Source organism: Geotrypetes seraphini, chromosome 1 (assembly GCF_902459505.1).
Source record: "Geotrypetes seraphini chromosome 1, aGeoSer1.1, whole genome shotgun sequence".
NCBI classification, from domain to species: Eukaryota; Metazoa; Chordata; class Amphibia; order Gymnophiona; family Dermophiidae; genus Geotrypetes; species Geotrypetes seraphini.
Genome location: NC_047084.1, coordinates 163,022,118 through 163,044,468, shown reverse-complemented (window position 1 = coordinate 163,044,468; position 22,351 = coordinate 163,022,118). Strand labels below are relative to the sequence as shown.

The window sequence follows — 22,351 nt, the reverse complement described above, 5'->3', positions numbered from 1 at the left end:
CGCCACATCCGCTTGACACCAAATCACCACTATGTATCAATAATCTTAATTATCCTATCCAACCTACCATAAAGATACTAGGTGTAACTTTGGATCAGTGCCTAACCATGAGAGACCAGGTGGACTCCTTGATCAGAAAGGGATTTTTCACTCTCTGGAAACTCAGATCCATTAAAGCTTATTTCGATACAGCGGCATTCAGAACCCTAGTCCAATCCCTCGTACTGAGTCTACTTGACTACTTTAACATCGCCTATTTAGCAATTTCCCAAAAGAACATGCAGCGTTTACAATTGATGCAAAATGCAGCGGTCAAACTGATCTTTGGGCTGAGGAAGTTTGACCACGTGACACCCTACTACCGGCAGCTGCATTGGCTGCCAATGGAGGCGCGCGTAAAGTTTAAATTTGCCTGCTTCTGCTTCAAAGCACTACACGGACTTGCCCCTAAATATATAACTGACCTTTTCATCTTCTCAGCCAACAGACACAAGAGAAGCTCACATTCCAACTTCGTTTCCCCCCCAGTGAGAGGTTGTAAACTGAAAAAACACCATGAACATCTTCTCTCGCACCAAGCAGCATCATGGGGTAAAGACCTAGAACAATTGCTTTCGCCCACTACTATGAGGAATTTAGGAAACGTCTGAAAACACACCTGTTCCTAAAGTATCTAGACAACTGATCCTCTCTTCTCTCTCCCCTCTATAGCGATTAACTTGTTCTATTGATCACTCTCTCCTTAAAAATGGATTTCCTGTCCTATTAACCCTCTTTCTTCCTCCCCTCTTAAAGTCAATCAATTTGTACCTTTGCTTAATCTTTGTAAACCGCATAGAACTTCACGGTATAGCGGTATATAAGCTGTTATTATTATTATTCCTAAGTAATGTGGCTTTCAGAGGTAAACAATGATATTTATAATAGAGCAATGTTTGTTAAACCTGTCCTGAGGGACCCCCAGCCAATTGGGTTTTCAAGATATCCCTAAGGAATATGCATGAGCAAGATTTGCCTATAAAGTAGGCAGTAGGCATGCAAATTTCTCTCATTCATATTCATTAGGAATTTTATAAACCTAACTGGCTGGGGGTCTCACAGGACATGCTTAAGAAGAACCACTGCACTAGAGAATTCAGTAAATCTGCTGAACAACAAGAGGGGCTCAGCAGCACCAGCATAGCATGGCCCTGTCTATAAAACAAGCCAGTTCAGCAGCCAGTAAACAGTACTTATCACCCTTATAAAACTACAAGAGGGGCTCGGTGGCTCTGACACTATACCTCCCATTCCAGCAAGAACACCAAGAGGGGCTTGGTAGGCCCAACCTAACACCTCCCACAGACAGCAAGACACAGTAACCCTAACAAAACACCTTCCATCCCTACAAAACCACCTGTATTTCCCTTCCCAGTCCTCTTTATTCCATATACTGTACCCAACAGCTTGTTCCTATTCCTCTCTCTCTAACCCCTTTTCACATTCCTTTACTCTGGTCTCCCATCCTGTCACCCACAATCCCCTGTCTCTTATTCTGCTATCCACTTAAATCCACTGTCTTCCCCAACCCTCTCACCCCTACTACTTTCTCTTTCTTTCCTGTTACCATACTCTTCTCTTCCTCTCCTGACCCCACTCCACACTTACCTCTTTGCCCCTTCATTGTTCCCTTCTTCTGCCCTGAACCTCCCTTCTTTTATGTCACACTCCCCTCTTTCTTTCCATTCTGCCTTGACCCTAACATGATCTCTCTCCCCTCTTGCTACCCTAAACTCTCCTCTATGTACCCGTAATTCTCCCCCTCTGTATCCAGTTTGGGTCATTCCAAAATCCAATCCCACCCTCCTCTTACCTCGATGTAGCTCACTGCCACCACATCTTTTCCATTTCTCCTTTTGTTGCTTAAGCTTCCCCTGTCTATCTCCCATATAATCAGAGCAGAAAAATCAGTGGACTTAATAGTAGGTCTCTTCTCCTCCTACCTCCATCACAATGATAACCCAACCTTTTCTTTTTCTGCTTTCAATGTGGAGATGCTGTGGCAGTGGCAGGGAGTGGGGAAGATGCTACCTCTTGCTACTTTTCAGGGAATACGTCTAGGGTTTCCATCTTCTTGAAAAACAAAAATGCCACCTGCACACACCCATGCTTCACCCTGCCACTCTCTGTCCCCACTCTGCCCCCAACAAATAACTTTGGTAAGGGTAGCAGTATGGACTTCAATAACTAAAGGCCATATTGAGGGCTGGGCGTTTGGGCAAAGTACAAGAGATTGCAATCTTTAATAGAGGCTGGCCAAATTTCTGTTCAGATTCAACCATTTATTTTTATTTAAAAAATTTCTAACCCGCTTAAACCTAAGTGGTTTACATAAAACATAAATGATCAGCATGGAAATAACACATACATAAGTACGCAAATAACAACAGCTAAAACATTTACAATCAAGATCACAATTCAATCAAGAGGATACCTCCACTAACATAGCTTTCCTCAGCAGTTTCCCAAGTTCTCAAATATCAGAAAACAGCCTCAACTGTCTTATCAACTTACTCAACACAATCCGTGTTTCGATAAGAATATCTTCCTCAGGGGTCCTAATGATGTGAACATAAAAATATATGAGCAATTGGAGAATGCAAGTGGTTAATGTAAAGGTGAAAGTGAAAACCAAGATGTAATTGGTGAGTGCCCAGAGATCTGTAAGCTGGAATGTGGGGCTCATGAAATAGTGACTCAAAAAATGGATGAAATGGTTTGCAGATCAATTCTAGTGATGATGATGTGAGCAATATAAATCAAGACCATTAAATTTGACCAAAAAGGTTGTGCACAGATAATCCCAGTGATAAAGTAAAAATGTGCAAATCCAGGTAATTTACTAAGTGACTGATATATCCATATGACATAATAATGAATAAATAATCACATACTGGTTATGTATGAAAATGAAAGCCAAAAGTGGATTCAAACTAAGGTTGATACCCTTAAAAACAAGAAATGTAAATATATAAGTATATGAAAAAAGTAAATATATAAAAGATCATGTAACATGAACAGAATGGAATTTTGTCATAAGATCAGATGTAAATGTGAAAAATCATATGTATGTAATGAGCATCATGGGAATTTCCATACAGAGTCTCAGCCAATCAGGGTATTAGGCCCCTCCCCGTGTATCACATGATACACCAGGGAGGGAAAGGCCCGCCATTTTGAACTGGCGGGCCTACGAGTGGGACGGACTGAGCTTCCCTCCTGCTCCAACTTCTCTGTAAAGGTATGGGGTGTGGGGGGTGTTTCAAGGGACCTCTAATGGCTGGAGGGAGTGGGCATCCCTCCTGCCTTTTGGGGGGGAAGGGGTAGGGTAGGGGATGTTCAGGGGTACGCCTGGTGCAGGAGTGGGCCTTTGGTGGCAGGAGGGAGTGGGGGGGGGGAGTTGGTTCCAGGTGCCGGTTCGTGAGGGAGGGCCGTCATCGGTGGGAGAGTGTGCTTTTTTCTTTTTTTTCTAATGGGCCAGATATTGTGCATATGTAATATGTACAGCATCTGTGTCCATTACAAAATAAAAAGGTTAGACAGGTAAGTGACTGGTCTTGACCAGTTGCTTTTTTTTTGGGTCGCTAAAAGCGATCACTTTTTTTAATGCATCGGGAAGCCATGTTAAAGCATCAGTCGCTCTACTAATTTACATGGCATTTTAATATTAATGAGCTTATTTGCTTGGTCGGATTGGAGAATGAGTGATCATGCAGAAAACCGGGTGGTGATCTGTTTTCTTCATCGGATCAGCAAATGCGATCATTGCTAAAGCTGTTAAAAAACAGGTTTAGCGACAATCACTGGCTTTAGTACATCCTGTCCAGAGTCATCAGTTCCCTTTTTAGATTCCTCATTCCTTCTCATGTGTTACAGCATTCATACCCAGCAGATATCAAAAGGCTGAGCAATTTCTAATCTAGTGGATAGTTTATAAGGAGGCTGATTAACAAGAATGGAAGTCAAATGGGACAGGCTACCTGTTAACACACAAATAATTTATTTTTTGTTACCACCCAAAATGATCATACTTCTTCTTGCTGCTTTATCACTTTAAGGCGTCACACTGTGAATGTATGGTATTCTGAAGGCATACAGGAAGTCTGGGAGGGAGAATGTAGAAGTGTAGTAACATAGTAGATGACGGCAGATAAATAATAATAATAATAATAACAACAGCTTATATACCGCAATACTGTGAAGTTCTATGCGGTTTACAAAAGATTAAGCAAAGGTACAAATTGACTGACTTTAAGAGGGGAAGAAGAAAGAGAAGTAATTAGACAGGAAATTCATTGTTGAGGAGAAAAGTGATCAAAAGGACAGTAGGCCGCTATTGAGAGGAAAGAGATAAGTGGATCAGTTGTCAAGATGTTTTAGGAACAGGTGTGTTTTTAGACGTTTCCTAAATTCCTCATAAGTAGAGGGCGAAAGTAATTGTTCTAGGTCTTTACCCCATGATGCTGCTTGGTGTGAGAGAAGGAATTCATGGTGTTTTTTCAGTTTGCAACCTCTCACTGGGGGGTGGGGGGGGAAACGAAGTTGGAATGTGAACTTCTCTTGTGTCTGTTGGTTGAGAAGGAGAAAAGGTCAGTAATGTATTTGGGGGCAAGTCCGTGTAATTTTTATTTCTTTTTTGAAGGTTTTGTTGTCTGTGGTCGAGGTCAATAGGTTGTAGAGTTGGGGGTCGAGTGTTGCAGCTCGAATGGCTAGGAGGTTGTCGAACAGTTTTTTTTCTTTTGACGTTTTTGGTTGGAGGGTGTGTGAATGGTGCGTGAGTTCTCCTATGTCTGGTTGAGGTAGATTGAATTATTTAGCTGAAGAAATTAGTTACCCTCCCATTCCACACACATTAATTCTTTTCCATTTTTGTTCCCATTATAAAAAAACACTGATAAGTTCCCAGAAAAAAAATACATTAAAATAAGAAGTGAAAACAAAGGCTCCTACAGATGAGAACATAACATAAGAATAGCCCATTCTAATGGTAACCAATCCAGGTCACTAGTACCTGGTCAAAACCCAAAGAGTAGCAACATTTCATGCTACCGATCCAGGGCAAGCAGACACTTCCCCCATGTTTTAATAACAGACTATGGACTTTTCCTCCAGGAATTTTTCCCTGTCTGTCGCTGTGGGCTCAAAATCTATCTAATGTACCTGGGGCAATGGGGGGATTAAGTGACTTGCCAAGGGTCACAAGGAGCAGTGTGGGTTTGAACCCACATCCTCATGGTGCTGAGGCTGTAGCTTTAACCACTGCACCACACTCTCCCATGATATGCAGTATCTTCTGTCCTGGGTAAAGTAGGGCAGGTGCCATATTATTCAAGTGAACTAGTTAGGCTACCACAAAACATTTTTACATTAGCAGGACTTAATACCCCACAACTTTCAAAATGCTTACGCACAGATCTCAGAATGAGTAAACCAGTCCAGCATGAATGGATCTGTGTGTGTTCAAAATTGATTTTCAAATGAAATTTTCCCTACTTCTGCCTAGACCAGACCACGTATGGAGTAGAGATTAGTGCTGCTCGATTCAGGAATAAATATTTCGATTCGATCTATTGAATCGATTTTTCGATTCGATTTTCCTGCACAATTGGGTGTTTTTTTCCAAATATCCTGGTGAGTTTATTCTTCACCTCTCCTACCCAGACTTTTCCTCTCTCTGTTAAATCCTAGCTCATGTTTGCGGTCTAATACCAGTTCTAGCAGGATACAAATTTCAAATCTGACACATTGTAATCACAAAACAGAAAATACATTTATTTTTTTTACCTTTTGTTGTCTGGTCATTTTTCAAATCATGGTGGTCCCAGGCTCTGCAACAAACGTCTTCTGATAACTTGCTTGCAAGGGTCTCTTGCCCATTTGTCATTTTCTTTTTTCTCTGTGGTAACCATCCAACTTCCATTTCTGTCCTCCCCTTCCATTTCCCTTCCCTCCCCTGGAGGTCTGGCATCTTTCCTTTTTTCCGCTTCTCTTCCCATAGCCGCAGCGATGGACCCCACCATACCCAGATCCACCATCTCTCCTTTTCTCAACTACCCTTTCATCCAGCATCTCTTCCTCCTTCCCCACCAGCTCTACCTTTCTCTTTCTAACTACCCTCCTATCCAGTATCTCTACCCCCCCCCCACACCATCCCTTGTATCCAACTTCTCTCCCTTTTTGTTCCTTCACTTCCTATTGGCCACCATCACTCTCCCTCTCCTGTTTTTAGAGCCATTATTTCTTCTATCCCTCCCCCCATCTCTACTCTCCATGATCTCTCCCAAGTCCTGCCACCACTCCTTGCATCTTCTCTCCACTGCGGCCCACCCTCAGTGAAAACTTTCTGTTTCTGCTTGGGCAAAACGGAGAGTAGCGGCAGAGTAGTGAATTGCCACGGAGGTGAGGAGAAATACTGTAAAATCTATCATTACATATTAAGGGCATGTATGTACTCAGAAGCCAAATGCTGAGCCCAACAATACCTTCATATAAGGCTATTTCTCTTTAAAGTAAAAATGATTTTACATTTGGAACTGAAAGCTCAGATCCCATATCACATTTAATACATGCCTCCCTTCATCTTGTTTAGTTTAATGACCTGGCAGAAAGAAAAGATGTGCATTAAAGAATCTAAACTTTTAGAAATGTCACAATTCAATTCTTGTATCTTTATTGATCATGGAAAAGAATTGACTCTTTGTAGGTTGTAAATCCAATGAAAGATATTGCAAGCATTAATTTGTGCGGAAAAGAACTATGTTAGGCTTCCAAGGAGGCTGGAGTATTGAGAAGATGGTTGTTGATTAAAAGAGAAATCGTGGAGGACGCTGAACTGGGATGAGCGTTGGAGCTGTGCATTAGCGGAGAGGACAGCTCTGAGTGGACTCCACCATGTGCGGGCAAAGAAAGCGCAGTCAACCCACTCTGTGCCGGTCTGCTAGTCTTAGAGCAGGGGTGTTAAAGTCCCTCCTCGAGGGCCGCAATCCAGTCTGGTTTTCAAGATTTCCCCAATGAATATGCATGAGATCTATTTGCATGCACTGCTTTTATTGTATGCTAATTGATCTCATGCATATTCATTGGGGAAATCCTGAAAACCTGACTGGATTGCGGCCTTTGAGTAGGAACTTTGACACCCCTGTCTTAGAGGCTCTGCGGTGGTCGGAGGGAGCTGTGTTGGGGGGGGCGGTCCTGATCCGCTGTGCAGCTGGTGGACATTTGAATATCCCTGGTCCTGCCTGTTCTTGGCTCCTTCTGCACTGAAGGCAGAGAGCCCTGATGGTTAGCTTGTCTTTCCTTCCTATTCCTCCATCAGACTGGAATGAAGCTTGGGCAGGAAGGAGAGAGCCTTGCTGCTGCCGATCTGCATGCAGAGACCTGTTCGGGATTTCCCTCTGCCACCGGAGTCCTTGCTTCGATGTAACTTCTGGTTTTGCAAAGCCAGTAGTTACATCAGAAGCAAGGACTGCGGTGGCAGAAGGAAAGCCCGAACGGGTCTCTAGCAAGGGGGGGGGGGGGCGATGAATCGGTAAGTCCGATTTTCTTCAAAAACAGATTGATTCGAATCGATTCACCCGAAGTGAATCGGTGAATTGATTCAAATCGTGAATCGGGCAGCACTAGCGGAGATATCTTAGCATGATCTCTGTTTGATCCTACAATTTTGAAACTGAAAAATTATTTTGTCAGCAATACCACCTCATTGCTCTCTTGTGTGTCCAACTAGATCTCCAGCTAAATATATCAGAGGTATCTAGGTCAGTGGTTCCCAGCCCTGTCCTGGAGGACCACCAAGCCAGTCAGATTTTCAGGATAGCCCTAATAAATATGCATGAGAGAGAACTGCATATAATTAAGGTGCCAAGCATGCAAATCTGCTCCATGCATATTCATTAGGGCTATCCTGAAAACCCAACTGGCCTGGAAGTTCTCCAGGACAGGGTTGGGAACCATTGGTCTAGGTCATGGGTCATGGGTTTCCAAGATAACCCCACAGTGCCACTATCCTTTCCCATACCCCCTCTACCTTTCCGTTGTTTTATCATATTTTGTAAGAAAGGTCTTCTACTGTTTCTCTCAATTGGGGGAGAGGCAGAGAAAGGGGAAGGGAAATTTTGGCATTCGCTAGTGGTTGACATTTTGCAATCCAAACCACAAATACAATAGCTCTTCCAGTTCTATACATTGAGTATGATTGCCTTTTGGGTACCCAACTTACAAACGTTTTTAAAGGAGTTAAAAAAGGCCTCAGTAGCTACGAGGAGCAAACCTCTTCTGTGGCTATGAAGGGAAGAGCTGTGTGCACTAGCTCCCCTAAAAACTTTTATCATTGGCCATAAAAACCCTCCTTTTTGACTTAGTTTCAATATCACCGTCATGCAGGTTATATAAGAAAAAAATGCTTACCTGGATAATGTTTTGTTGATCTTTTCTTCAGTGAAACAGAAGAAACAGTGTTCTTAATCCAGGTGAACTTTGCTGTCGCCAGAAATTCAGTGCTTTCCATTCATGTAATTCTTGCTGGATTAAGAACACTCTTTCACTGAGGAAAAGATCAGCAAGACATTATCCAGATAAGCATTTTTTATTATATAACTTGCATGACAGTGATATTGAAGCTACATCAAAGTCAAAAAGGAGGTTTTTTGGCCAATGATAGAAATTGGATAGATCCTTTATCTTTTATGAACTGTATAGAACTTAAAAACACACTTTTATACCACAAAACTGTTACATTATGTTTGTAGGGGAGCTAGTGTACACAGCTCTTCCCTTCATAGCCCCTGTAGCTTCTGAGGCCTTTTTTTCCCTCCTTTAAAAAAGTTTTTTTAAGTTGGGTAGAATTTAAAAAGGCAATCATACTCAGAACTGAAGGAGATATTGTATTTGTGGCTTGTTTGATTACTCCAGCTCCTCCATTTGTTGTGACGTTTTGCAATGCAATGCTAATACCGGATTATGGCTAATCCATAAATGGAAAAGCTAACGTAGAACTGAAACTCAGCACGCCATCTCTGTGTGTGGGAACTCAATTTGCAGACTGAGCAAAGAGGGACTTATTTCACCACACTGAAACCTGCTCTGAATCAGATCCTCAGAGTTTACTCTCATTCAAGAAAGCACAGTACATATGAGATGTGTGCTGTCTACTTTTTAAAGTAAGTGTTGCATGGCAGGTGCTACCAGTTCTTAAAGTTTATGAATATAAAGCATAATTCCCTAGGAAATTTATGTTTACACCCTCTCATGTATGCTGGATCCTTAGTTGTCACACCTCTAAAACCAACCATTCATAACCTGCAATTCCTAACAGGTAAGAGAGACATGAATGAACAACACAGACAGTGAAACAGGAAAGACCTCAACTGGACTTGGAATGAGCTTCGAAGCACCTGATCTACATGGTTGGGTGGTACAGAAGGATAATGACTGAAAAGCAAACCTGTGAGAAATCTCAGACTAGAGAGCATAGGTCAAAAATTAAAGAGCAATTTGGTGTTGATGTGGGATGGAATTATCTACCTTAGTGAGTCCAATGTCTGAGCTGAAGGGTACATAGACTGCTGTATTTCTGGAGCTGATCCTACTCCTGGACACACCACCCAATGGCTTGCAGGAAGGATTTGAAGAGTTTTTATTCAAGTCTACAGAGGTCACTGCAGATTCTGTGGTTCTCTTAAGCCTGGAAAATTCTCTGCATCCCCTAAAAACTAGCTATGCCAAAAGTTATCACCCTGGGATCCAATTTGTTGTTGTAGTGAAACATCCTTCAGCTGGAAGATCCAGTGATGCATTTAACCAGACGAGAATTAATGATCTGAAGTTGTATCTCACGATGTGCCTGCAAACTGTACAGAATTTATCAAGCTCCATTTACTACTAATTATATTCAGCTAACTTGAACATCCACTTTAGAAAACCAATAAGAAGGCCAGGACAAGTTACAGTTGGGTGCACCTCTTGTCAAACTGCATATTTCAACAAATTCCTAAATTAATAAAAGCTGATACAATCTTTGCACAGTTGTTTCTAGTTCATCAACTTCCAAACCTTTCAACCTCCCTGTGGGGTTCACCCTACTTTGTTTAACCTGTTCCTTGCTCCCTTAGCGACTCTTATTCAGAGCCAGGAGTTCAGTGGCTATTTCATCTTATTTGCATACTGGCATGCACTGATCTGATCACCTGAGATCTCAATCAACTAAATCAGTGCTTCTCAACTCAGTCCTCCAGGCACAACCAGCTAGTCAGGCTCTCAGAATACACTTCTCCCTTCCAATCTACGGGTTTAGGACTTGCGACTTTGATTATTCGTGAGTTTTTGCCTCCCGGACGATTACAAGTTTTAAAGGCCGACTCTGATCCACCCCCACCTCCCTCCTGCGTCTTGGACCTCACCTGGTAGTCTAGTAGTGAAATGGGGCAAGAGTGATCTTCCTATGCTCCTGCCTGATGCAAAGCCGCCAACAAAAATGGCTGCCATGAGTTCCTGTTGTAGTCTCATGAGACCATGGGAACTCACAGCAGCTACTTTTGTTGAGGGCTCTGTATGGGGCAGGAGTGTAGGAAGATCGCTCTTGCCCCGCTTCACCACTAGACCACCAGGTAAGGTCTGGAGGAGAGGTCTGGGATGCAGGAGGGAGGCGGGGTGGGTCAGAAGTGGCCCTAAAAGTTATTCACAATTTGCTATCCCCCTTGAATATGGAGGGAGAAGTATATCTACAATGAATATGCACGAGATATATTTTCATGCATTGCCTCTTCGGTATGCAAATCTCTCTCATGTATATTTGTTGTAGATATCCTGAAAACATGACGTGATGTAAATGTGCATGAGTAAAGTCTCTTTCATTTGAAAGGAAGCTCGGGAATGAGAGGGCATAGGATGAAGTTAAGAGATGTTCTGCTCAGGAGTAACTTTTTTACAGAAAGAGTGGCAGATGAGTGGAACAGTTTCCAGGAAGAGGTGGTGGAGACAGAGACTGTGTCTGAATTCAAGAAAGTATGGGATAGGCAGACTGGATAGGCCATTTGGCCTTTATCTGCCATCATGTTTCTATGTTTCTATGACTTGCTGGGTGTGCCCTGAGGACCTGGTTGAGAAGCACTGAAATGAATCCTCTCAAGTCCACGGCAACATGGATTGGGAGGAAATCTCCACTTCATCTTTTGCCCTCATCCATTAAAAGGAATTTCCATTGCCATGCAGGAATGTTTTAACAATCCTGCATTAAATTAACAGTTTTTCCCATGTCCTGTAAAAAAAAATAATAATGCAAAAACAGAATCAAATACAGAAATCAGTAAAAAAAAAAAAAAAATTTATTTTTCATAAAAAAGTGCCAAAATATTCACCGACCTCGTCATCTATTTCAACAACTGGTTTACTCTAGTAATCAAAACTGCAAGCAACATTATTCATATTACTTGAATTTGTTTTTCGTTCACATATTTCCACAGTAGCCAGAGTCCCTGGACAGTGGGAAGGTTGCATTCCGATTGGCAGCTGTAGTCCATAGATCCAAGTTCATGTAGGCATGGAAAGGATTAAACCTCGAGGAGTACTCTGGCTTGCACAGCACAGCCTGATTCTCAATGTGCTCTGCCTGCGCAGAGCTGGCACTGACAGGGAAGTAGCTTTCATACATGTCATTCTGAGGTGCCCAGATCGAGCCAAAAAGTCCAGACATTGGAGACAAGCTTCTGGTGCTGGAGAGGTAAGGCTGAAATACAAAAACAAAGGCATTAGTTAACCTACAAGTCCCAGTCCTCTTAACCCTATCAAACATACTCTTAAAATGTAATGTAATTTATTTCTTATATACCGCTAAACTCCGTTAGGATTCTAAGCGGTTTACAGAAAACAGACAATAGTGTGTATTAAAATTATAAGTAATATAGGTTTACAGAGAAATATAAATTAAAGGATACAATAAAAATAAGATAAATAAATAAAGAATAGGTACTTAGAAATTCCCTTACTGTCCCTAAGAGCAGCTGCTTAGGTAATGGGGATAGTGCTGTAAAAGAAAAAGTGATGCATGCATGTGCCAATCTTTACCTGTGTGCTCCGCTGTAAATACACAGATATCCTACATAGCTCAAATTTGACATGTGGGGATCACACTTACACAAATACCTAGTGTACCTGAATGCAACTCACCTTGAGCTACTACTGGAAAAGGTGTAAGCAAAATCCAAATAATAAATAAATGTAACTTATGGAATACTATAAGTTATGCACACATATTTCTGGCATTTAGATGAATGCACTTTCACTAGTCCTATGGCTGGCGTAAGCACTCGCACTTGAATTACATGCATCTATATAACATGTCAGGCTAAAATCCTGAAAACATGACGACTCTTCCATAAATCCTAGTTAGGAGCCTAGTTAATATTACACTGTATGTATGTACTAAACTGAATATAGTATCTGTAACTCACTGTAGCAGAAGTCTATGTTAGGAATACAAACACACTTCTATCCTGCAATGTTATAATTTACTGTTTTAACCCACCTCATACTCCACTCCTGGAAGATTTGGTGCGACAAAAGACCACAAATAACAGAACATAACATATTATATTGCAAACTGTGTGCCATGGTGAGATTCCAGGGAGGAGTCAGCCAGCGCCTCTTCTCTTCCAGCACCCCCCCCCCCCCATTGGTGGCTCAGGGTCCCATCTGGAGGGCCTTTGCGCATGAGCAGATATCAGCATGATGATAACACGCATGTGCGTGATGTCATCGCCTCGATGCCTGCACATTTATGGAGTCCTTTGAGCCATGGCAACCATTCAGATAGCAGCTCTGCACAGGGCAGGAGCATAGGAAAATTGCCCCTACCCCGGTTCACTGCAAGACCACCAGGGATTTTAAAGGTACGCTTTAATTGGGGAGGCGGGAGGGAGAATGTACTGTTTCTTTCACATCTTTGGGTGGTGGGAGGGGGTAAGCAACCACTGGGGGAGTAAGAGGGGGGGGGTCATGCCTTAACCCCTCCAGTGGTCATCTAGTCAGTTTGGGCACCTTTTTGACTCTTATTTGTTTTTACAACAGGTCCAATCTCCTATATCTAAATGGTGTCCTGGATGCTTTGATAAAAGTTTGATTATTATCCCTGCAGAACATCCAAGTCCCAAACCTGCCCCAAACCTGCCTTTAACACGCCTCCTTAAGATTTAGAAGCACCGGAGACAAAATGGTGAGAAAGATGTCTAAAATGTCAGTTTTGAAAATGGCCACTTGGTTGTTTTGACTAGTAAGACGTCTAAGTGAGAGTTTATGTCATCTTTTGGATGTCTATCTTTTTTTTGAAAATGCGCCCCTTAGTGTGTAAATTACTGTTATGGCACTGCATGGAAAATCAGCACAGACCATGAGTCTGGGCAGCTTGGTTTGTGTCTCCCTTCCCTGCTTGAGATAACCTCACAAGATTCAAAGTTGTTTGGGCCAAAAATACGTCAAATTCTGTGTATTAGTTTCAGCAAAGCAGTGCACCCCAATAGCTGCAAGCATTTATACAGTAACCAGATTAGCAGATTAAACATGTCTACATCGGAACTCAATGATCATCCTAGACCCTTCTGCTGGTCAACACGCACCGAGGAGTTGGGGTAGCCAGCTGGATCCCAGGCTGTGGGGACATGAGTTGCTGGAGGTGGTGGAGGAGGAGGAGGAGTTGTTGAATTCATGTTCCAGGAAGACTGACAGCTATGGTCAACAAATGCTGGGTTCTGGACTTCAGAACTTGGGAAAGCAGTATGGTAATTCATGTTTTCTGCAATAAAATAACGAAAATAGAAAATCAAACCTTTTCTAACCAAGTTTAATATGACAGCTACCGGCTGTGACAATAGCTAAAGTTTCACAGCAATGAACTTAATCATTTACTTTCTCAGATGCCATTGCTCTGAAAAGAAGTGTCCCAGGGCTAATTATTGCTCAGATTGTGTTCCTTTAGTAATAACTAACTTGAAAAATATTTGGTTCACAACTTTTCTAACATATAAGCAGTGGCGTAGTGAGTGTGAGAGGTGCCCAGGGCACCCTTCCTCCCCCACCCCTCTTTTCTGCCCCCATCCCTGCCCCCTCCTGCCGCACCGCTTTAACTTTCCAGGCACAAGCAGCAACCTCAACCTGCTGCTCACATCAGTGTCAGCTCTTCCTCTGACGTCACTTCCTAGGCATCCAGGAAGTGGCATCAGAGGAAGAGCCGACGCTGGTGTGAGCAGCAGGTTGGGGTTGCTGCTTGTGCCCGGAACATTAAAAAGGTATGAGGGAATGGGTGCACATGCACAGTAGTGTGTGTGTGGGGGGAGCGGAGAAGAGGACAGGTGGCAGTGCCCCCACAAAAATGGCGCTCAGGGCGGACTGCCCTCCCCCCCTTACTACACCACTGCCCCTTACTACACCACTGCCTATAAGACGATCTAACTAGGACTCCTGATGAAGGCTTTTGCACCGAAACATGGCCTGTTACCTGTCTTCAACTGATTATACGGCACCACTGCTCAATAAAAGACATCCCCTGATGACCCATTTGGTCATTCCTATTGTGTTTTCTTAGCTTAAGTGGTTAAACATCTAATTCAGTCCCTTCAAAACTGACTTGGGTTAAGAAGGTATGTATAGGTACTTATTTTCTTATTTTCATTCTTTATTCATTTTTCATCTTACAACAAGTACACAATATTACATCATTTAAAACTTTTACACATCACTTGAAGTTCTTTCTATTATCATCGTAAATACATAAATTTATTCCCTCCCCAGCAACCCTTCCCTCAAATATTTAAATCAAAGATATCATATAAATATTGTATTCTTATTTATTGATTAACCTTTAAAAAGAACTTTATACCATCCCACCTCCCCCATATGTATAAATATACTTTCAGTGGAAAATGATGTCTACAATAATTTTCACTAAATACCTACAGTGCCTTGTAAATGTTTTCACACCCCTGGGAATTTTTCACATTCTGCTATCTAAAACATATAATACAAAATGCATTCAAAGTAATTAAACTAGGAGTTTGTTTCACTGATCTGCACAAAAATCTACACTTTTCAATGTGAGTTATTACACAAATATTCAAAAAATAATTAAGAACAAAAAATCAAAAAAATTCTTTACACTCCTTGACTTGACTTTATTTACAAAATTGCACATAGCTCCTTAACTGATAGACATATCATTCAAATCGGTTTATAATCAATCAGTTCCTGACAATAGGCTCTTGACTTGAAATCTGTAGTTCATGGATTTATCCTAGCCAACCTGAAAAAGTTTGAGCTATTCTGCCAAGAAGAGACAAAAACTGCACCGCCCCATTGTGCAATGTTGGCAGACACATCCTAGATTAACTCATGGTCATTACTGTTGCAAAAAGGGACTTTTCCCGACTATAGAGTACACTTCGGTCTCATCAGACCACAAACCCTTCTCTCACATGCATGCAGTGTGCTATACCTTTTCTTTTGAAAACACCATGTGGCACATCATATGGTTTTTCTTCAGAAGTGGGAGGTGGGGGTTTCCTGCCACGCTACATCATTAGGGGGGGTGTGGGTATGTGTGTTATCACATACTCAATTCAAAAGCACACTTTAAAAATGTTACTATTCATTAAATCAATTATACTTGCATTAAAATTTCTTTATTGATTTTTTTTAATATAACATAAGTATGACAATCATAACTTGATACAGATCAGAGATGAAGAAATTTAACATTAACAAAGAAAAACAAAATATAAACAAGTAATATTAACTCTTATTTAGCCCACAATATTTATGAGATCAAGAAAGGAAATAAACTTCAAATCAACTTTTAATTTATATTAGAGTAACGACATCAGATATCCTATCCCACAGCCAGATGGAAAGTCAAACCTTCTTTAGAACCAATAAATTCCAATAGCTGTTTGGGCTCAAAAAAATAAAAAAAATTCTTATTTTGAAATAACACATAACATTTTGATGGAAATTTAACAAGAAATCAAGCTTCTAGAACAAGAACTCTTGGTTTTAAGGCCAAGAATTCTTTTGTAGTCTCTGTTTATTTTTATTTTTAGCTAAATCAGGAAAAATTAGCTCATTAGAGCCCAAAAACTTGTCATTAATATGACGTAAATCACAAAACGTAGAATAAATTCCCTGTCACTTTCCAAGGCTAATGTAAGCAACAAAGTGGTTATATCAGTTACGACCTCAAGGGAACTTTCTAAATAAGTTGACAAGTCCATGTCCACATTTTGAACTGGTAGCTTCAATAGGCGTAGACTCCCCTTGTGGCTGTTTAATATTCAGGTAATAAGCTCTCACAATTGGAGGTAAATTCTCCATTGGAATGGCCAAGGTCTCCCGAAAATATTTTCTTACCATCTCTACTGGTGAGATAATAGGACATTTTGGAAAATTCAAAATTCTTAAGTTATTTTTCCGTAGTTGGTTCTCAAAATTCTCCATTTTACGTGGTATATAGGAGCTCTCTTTAACCTTTTCCAATTCCACTCTTTTCATTTGTCCTAACTCCTCTTCTTGCTTCTCCAATCTTTCCTTTAAATTAGTTAATGTTGTCCCTTGTTGCTCTACCTTAGAAAAGACAGTACCATAGTCCACTTTCAAAGTAGAAAAACTTAATTTCAGGTTGGAGTCCATGACTGATATGGCCTGCCAGAGCGCTTCCATATCAATCCTTTCAGGCTTTTTCAACAAAAATAACAGCTCTCCCTCCGAAGCACCTATCACCTCTTCTCCTGTGGTGCAGGGAGTTAGTTGACCTTGTTTACCTGCTCTTTCTTCCAAAGAGTCCAGTGCAGGCGTCCCTCTCATAGTGGGATCCGACCTTCCTTTTCTAGGTGGCAGGACTCCCTCTACCCCCTGCATCAGTTCGCTTCCGGGTTGGGGAGGAATTGACCTTTGCTCCGGGCTCAACGATGACCTGTGCTGAGATTGCCCGAGAAATCTGGGCTCTCCCCCGAAGTGGGACGGGATTCTTCACCCAAGTGGGCAAACGCACTCTGTATCGACATCTGCACCAACTGCTCTAAGAGGCTCCATTCGCTGGAGGGTTAGGGCGAAAGGCTCCCTTCCTCTTTCCCATATTAAAACATGGGGAGAATCGCCACAGATGCTGGTTTAAATGAGATAAGCAGCGCAGCTCGTTCATGCGTCCGTTCTCAACACCATCTTGATCTCGATTGCATTAAAATTGCTTATTGTAACCCCCTCCTTCTCAGACTGAGGTAAAAGGTATCCCTCTTGAAATAAGATTTGTTTTGTAGTCGTGCACACTGAGGGTTAAATTGATACCTTCCCCCAGGAGAAGGGAGTGAATTACATAAACAAAATAATAATATATAATAATATGGTATAACCTTGGAATAAGAATAGTTATTAAACATATAATAAAAGAAATATAAAGAAGCACTAAGGATTCAAAATTGAATATAGAAATAAAATTGAATAAACAAATGCTGTAAATCAAATCTAAACAAAGAAATTCTACTTTCCCTCTGTAAAGTTCTTTTTTCCCCCAGATTTGGGTATTTGAGGCTTTATGTTCTTTCTATGTAGGGGTACCACGTAGGCACGCTGTTGCTAGCAGACTCTCTTTTGCTGGAACCAATCTACTACTCTGACTTAAACAAACCAATAAGGGAAAACCCTATCCTAATGAAGGCAGTGTAAGCAAACCAATCTCTTGCATATTCATTGTGGATATCCTTAAAATCTGTCTGGCAAGAGGATACGCCAAGACCTATTTGAAAAATACTGATCTATATGGTGTTCCATACATCAAACAGAAGAAGTAAGTAGTAATGATAGCAGCTTGCAGTCTAGAAGTCTAGGAGAATGTGCAAATACCAACCCCCAGCAGCAGTACAAAGTAGGGCTGGATTCACTAACCTGCCCGATCCGGGCAAGTCCGACGAATTCTTCAAACTAAAATTTGCAGATGAGGGCGATTGGAGGAACGCCCCCATCTGCCGACACAGATCGCTGTTGTGCGATCCCCGCACATATGCATACCACCTGTAGATGTCTGCGCATGCCCATCCAGCCACGACTTTAAAAAAAATAAATTTTGAACTTTTTCCTTCGCGCGAGCTGGCTCTCCTGCTCACCCCTTCCAGTCAATCTTGCCGCCCAGACTCTCCTGCTCTCTGCCGCCTTCCCTGCAGTGTGAGTCCGCGGGTTTAAAGCTAAACCCATGGGCTCGCACTGCAGGGAAGGCGGCAGAGATCAGTCTGGGCGGCGAGAGGAATTTGGAGTTTCTCTGTTGTGATCTAGGGGGGGGGACAAGGTAAACCGCATACAGATTATTCTTTTGTTTGTCTTTTTTTCTCTCTCTGTTTTGTTGATTTTTCTGATGTCCTTGTGCTGCAGTTGTTGGTACACTGGCTCTTGGAAAAACATCTGGGCTGAGAGCAGGGCGGCAGAAGACAGTCGGAAAGGGCTTCAGCAACTGGTCCTGAGCTGTCGTTTTTTTTTGATCGGCCAGCCCAGTCGGTGTTGCAGGGTTTTGTTTAGTGAATCGCGTCTCCGCCTACTTTGCATGCCATTGCCCTCATTTGCATGCGCAGATTGGAGGATGGTCGGCAGAAAGGTAAGTGAATCAGGCCGGGGTCGGTACATGATCAGTTTGCTTTGTGAATCTAGCCCTAAATGTTACTTGGTCTGTTACTGCAAGCAGGGTGGCACTCAATATGTTATGTTAATCAGGTTTTCTATTCCACCTTTACCTATTCAGTTCAATGTTGGATTACATTACAAGAGGATGGGTCAGTTACCCAGGAAGTTACAATGGACAAATTGGCAGCAGCATTCATAAGAATAGCCTTACTGGGTCAGCCCAATGGCCCATCAAGCCCAGTAGCCCGTTTTCACAGTGGCCAATCCAGGTCACTAGTACCTGGCCAAAACACAAGGAGTAGCAATATTCTATGCTACCGATCCAGGGTAAGCAGTGGCTTCCCCCAACAGGGTTGCTAGTACAGGTATATCAGTATAACTATTACAGGTAATACAGTTAGGTCGTAATTACAAATACAAGTAGGTCATCATTAGCTCTTCGTTTTGTCCCAGGAGTTGCATTAGACAGTTTAGAAATGGACTTTTACAATTCCCATTTCAGTTACTTCAGGGTTGGCTTCCTGTCTTGGTAGAGAAATGCTTTTAAAAGTTTTCTGAATCTGAGGTAGTGGTCACAAGATCTTATCTTATATTGCTGAGGGCTAAAAACAGGAAGAACAGCATTCTGAAATCGCTACTTGAAGTTATACATTTCATAATTTGGAAAGAAAAATATTGGGATCTTGCCAGGTACCTTGTTACCTTAATAGGCCACTATTGGAAATGGGCTTGATGGACTTTCAGTCTGTCCAGAAAGGCAAAGCTTATTAGTTCTTATAAAATCTGAATAGAAGTTCTAGATGTAACAGTACTTCAGGGGTCAAATTTAGCAAAATACACCTTGGAAGCCCCATGGGTAGAAATTTCAAGGGGAAAAGGACAGTGATAGGAATGCACTGCCATTCGTCTGACTGGGACGAATAGACAGATGCTAAGATATCAGAAATTAGGGAGGCTAACAAACTGGGCAACACATAATAAACCCCACTATTGACTGGGAAAATGTAATATCGGGGCATGCTAGGGAGGTAAAATTCCTTAATGAAATCAAGGACTGCTTTTTGGAGCAGCTGGTTCAGGAACTAACAAGAGGCAAAACAATTCTAGACCTAGTTCTTAGTGGAGCGCATGAATTGGTACAAGAGGTAATGGTGCTGGGGCCACTTGATAACAGTGATTATAACATGGTCAGATTTGATATAATTTCTGGAGTTAGAACACACAGGAAATCCAATACAATAGCATTTAACTTTTAAAAAGGAGACTATAATAACATGAGGAAAATAGCAAAAAAAAGAAAGAAAAGAAACTTAGTTGAGCAGTTTCAAAGATCAATTTACATCAGGCATGGGTGTTATTCGATCTTTTGTTATTCAAAAATACCATCCTGGAAGCCCAGACCAGATATAGTCCATGTATTATAAAAAGAGGAAGGAAGACCAAAAGACAGCTGCTGTGATTACAAGTGAGGTGAAGGAAGCTATTCTAGTTAAAAGAAAATCCTTGAAAGTTGTAATGGGACAATTTGACACATTAAGGAGTAGCAAATCGCCTGGACCAGATAGTATACATCCCAGAGAACTGGTGGAATTGAAAAATGAACTTGCACAACTATTGCTTGTCATTCATAATTTATCTTTAAAATCCAGTGTGGTTCCTAAAGACTGGAGGGTGGCCAACATAACACCAATTTTTAAAAAAAGTTCCAGTGATGATCCAGGAAATTATAGCCCTGTAATTATGATGTCAGTGCTGGGAAAAATGGTAAAAAGACTATTTACAAAGAACAAAATTACAGAGCATATACATAAGCATGATTTAATGAGGCAAAGTCAACATGCATTCAATCAAGAATATGTATGAGATCTATTTGCATACAATGGAAGTAGTGCATGCTAATCAATCTCATGCACATTCATTGTGGAAATCTTGAAAACCTAACTGGTTTGTGGATCCTCGAAGACCATGGCTTCCCACCCCTCGGGTAGTACCATGATCATCATGTTATCTGATTGGCGCTGGGCAATCCTGGGGCGGAGCATAGGCAGAGCTGAAAGTTATTTGCACACCACCAATACTGAATGCCAGTGCTCTAAGAACTATCCAGCAAGTAGTCTTGAAAAGCCTGGCTACCATCTGAATAGATAACTTCCAGTAGCTGCCTAAGACCTGGATATTCAGTGCCCGTAACCGGTTATGGCCTGAGACTGAGTATCTGGATCTAATCAGCTGACTGGCATTTTAAAAAATATGCCGATTGTGCTAGGCTGAATCCTGCCTGGCAAATGTTTGCCAGAGGGGGTACAGCACTTTGTCTGGGTATTTCCCAAAGTATTATGAATAAACCCTTCATAAATATACATAAAAACATAAACATATATGTAAATACACTCTTCTGATGTGATAAACAAACCACAACCTTACCTTCTGGAAAAGAATTATAGTCCTCCATATGCAATGGGCCATACATGTTGGAGAGCCGGTGGCCGTCACAAGTGGCATTCCACTCAATGTAGCTATAAAAATACATCAAGAATGCTTTTTAGCCATGATGGTGAAGAATTAAATTAGACCTGCATAATTTTGTGTATATGTTGAATATGCACCAGTTATTTACATGTATATATCTATATCTATATATATATTTTTTCCAATAAATAAATTGTCCCTGAAGTTGGTTGACCATGTCTCTTCCCTAATCCTTTTTTCTGGTTTACATTTTCACACGGGTTGTGTTTCTTTGTTTGTGGGATAGAATAATTAAATTAAAGCATGAGAAAGCCATTAAGATCTCCTCAGGTGAAGCTGGTTTGCCCAGTGAAAATGAAAGACCAGTTGGGCGCTACATTCTTCTTGGCATATCCCTGTAAGTGCCTGGTCAGGATCAAGTACACTTTTTTCTCTCTATACTACTTGAAAGAGTTGATAGATGTCAAGAAGAACATCAAGGAATGATTAAAGAGGGATATTTAAAAAATAATGCAGTTGTTTAAAAATCACTAAGCCTTTCTTTGGGAAAAAAATATATACTTAAGTTATCTTATATTCGTTGACCACGCCCTCCAATATTGGAGTCTAAAAAGGGGGTTATTATTTGGCTATATTGTAAGAATGATTTTGAATTGTTTTCCTTCCCTGTGTTTAATGGAGCAAGATCTATTCTTGTGAAGTTTCATGTAAAGTTACAAATAAATAAATTTAAAAAAATGAAAATGTAAGACAAAATGTCACCAAACCTTTCAGAGCTGGAAGATGTTCACTTATTAGGCCAATAAAGAAATTGTACAAAGATACTATGAGATGATGGTTTCGCAACCTACCCTGAGGGTCCCCCCACAGTCAGACTAGACATGTATGCAGCTCCTGTTGTATATTAATTGTAAATATCCTGAAAAACCTGACTGGCTGGAGCTTCCCTCAGAACAGAAAGGCATAGGAGAATGAATGGGGTTGAAAGCAAGGTCCTGGCCCAACAAAACTGTGCTCCCCAGCTGCCCCTTTTCCTACCTAACTGAGCAGAGCGTTTCAACATTTCATCAACAAAGACACCTAGGATCTTTTTAATGCAGAACCCTGTATCACGTTAGCTGTAGATTGGGTTCCTCTTTGATTGGAGCCTTTATCTGCCATCATGTTTCGATGTTTCTTTCATACATGCACCACTTTG

General features: G+C 41.3%; 2 protein-coding genes across 3 annotated transcripts in view; both read right to left on the bottom strand.

Annotated features, from left to right (window-relative positions):
• The window catches only part of TLR2 (toll like receptor 2), a 96,900-nt gene extending 87,289 nt beyond the window's left edge, over positions 1-9,611 (bottom strand). Inside the window, exon 1 of the mRNA XM_033940926.1 lies at positions 9,562-9,611. Within this exon, the coding sequence (XP_033796817.1) occupies positions 9,562-9,596 (35 nt within the window). The 5' untranslated portion in view covers positions 9,597-9,611. The remainder of the gene's footprint in view (positions 1-9,561) is intronic.
• A 1,727-nt stretch (positions 9,612-11,338) lies between these two features.
• TMEM131L (transmembrane 131 like) overlaps positions 11,339-22,351 on the bottom strand; it is a 300,995-nt gene continuing 289,982 nt past the window's right edge. For both annotated transcript variants that reach the window (XM_033940895.1, XM_033940905.1), the window contains exons 33-35: positions 21,109-21,200; positions 13,647-13,822; positions 11,339-11,761 (exon numbers count right to left, since the gene is read on the bottom strand). In XM_033940895.1, the coding sequence (XP_033796786.1) occupies positions 11,483-11,761; positions 13,647-13,822; positions 21,109-21,200 (547 nt within the window). In that variant the 3' untranslated portion in view covers positions 11,339-11,482. The remainder of the gene's footprint in view (positions 11,762-13,646; positions 13,823-21,108; positions 21,201-22,351) is intronic.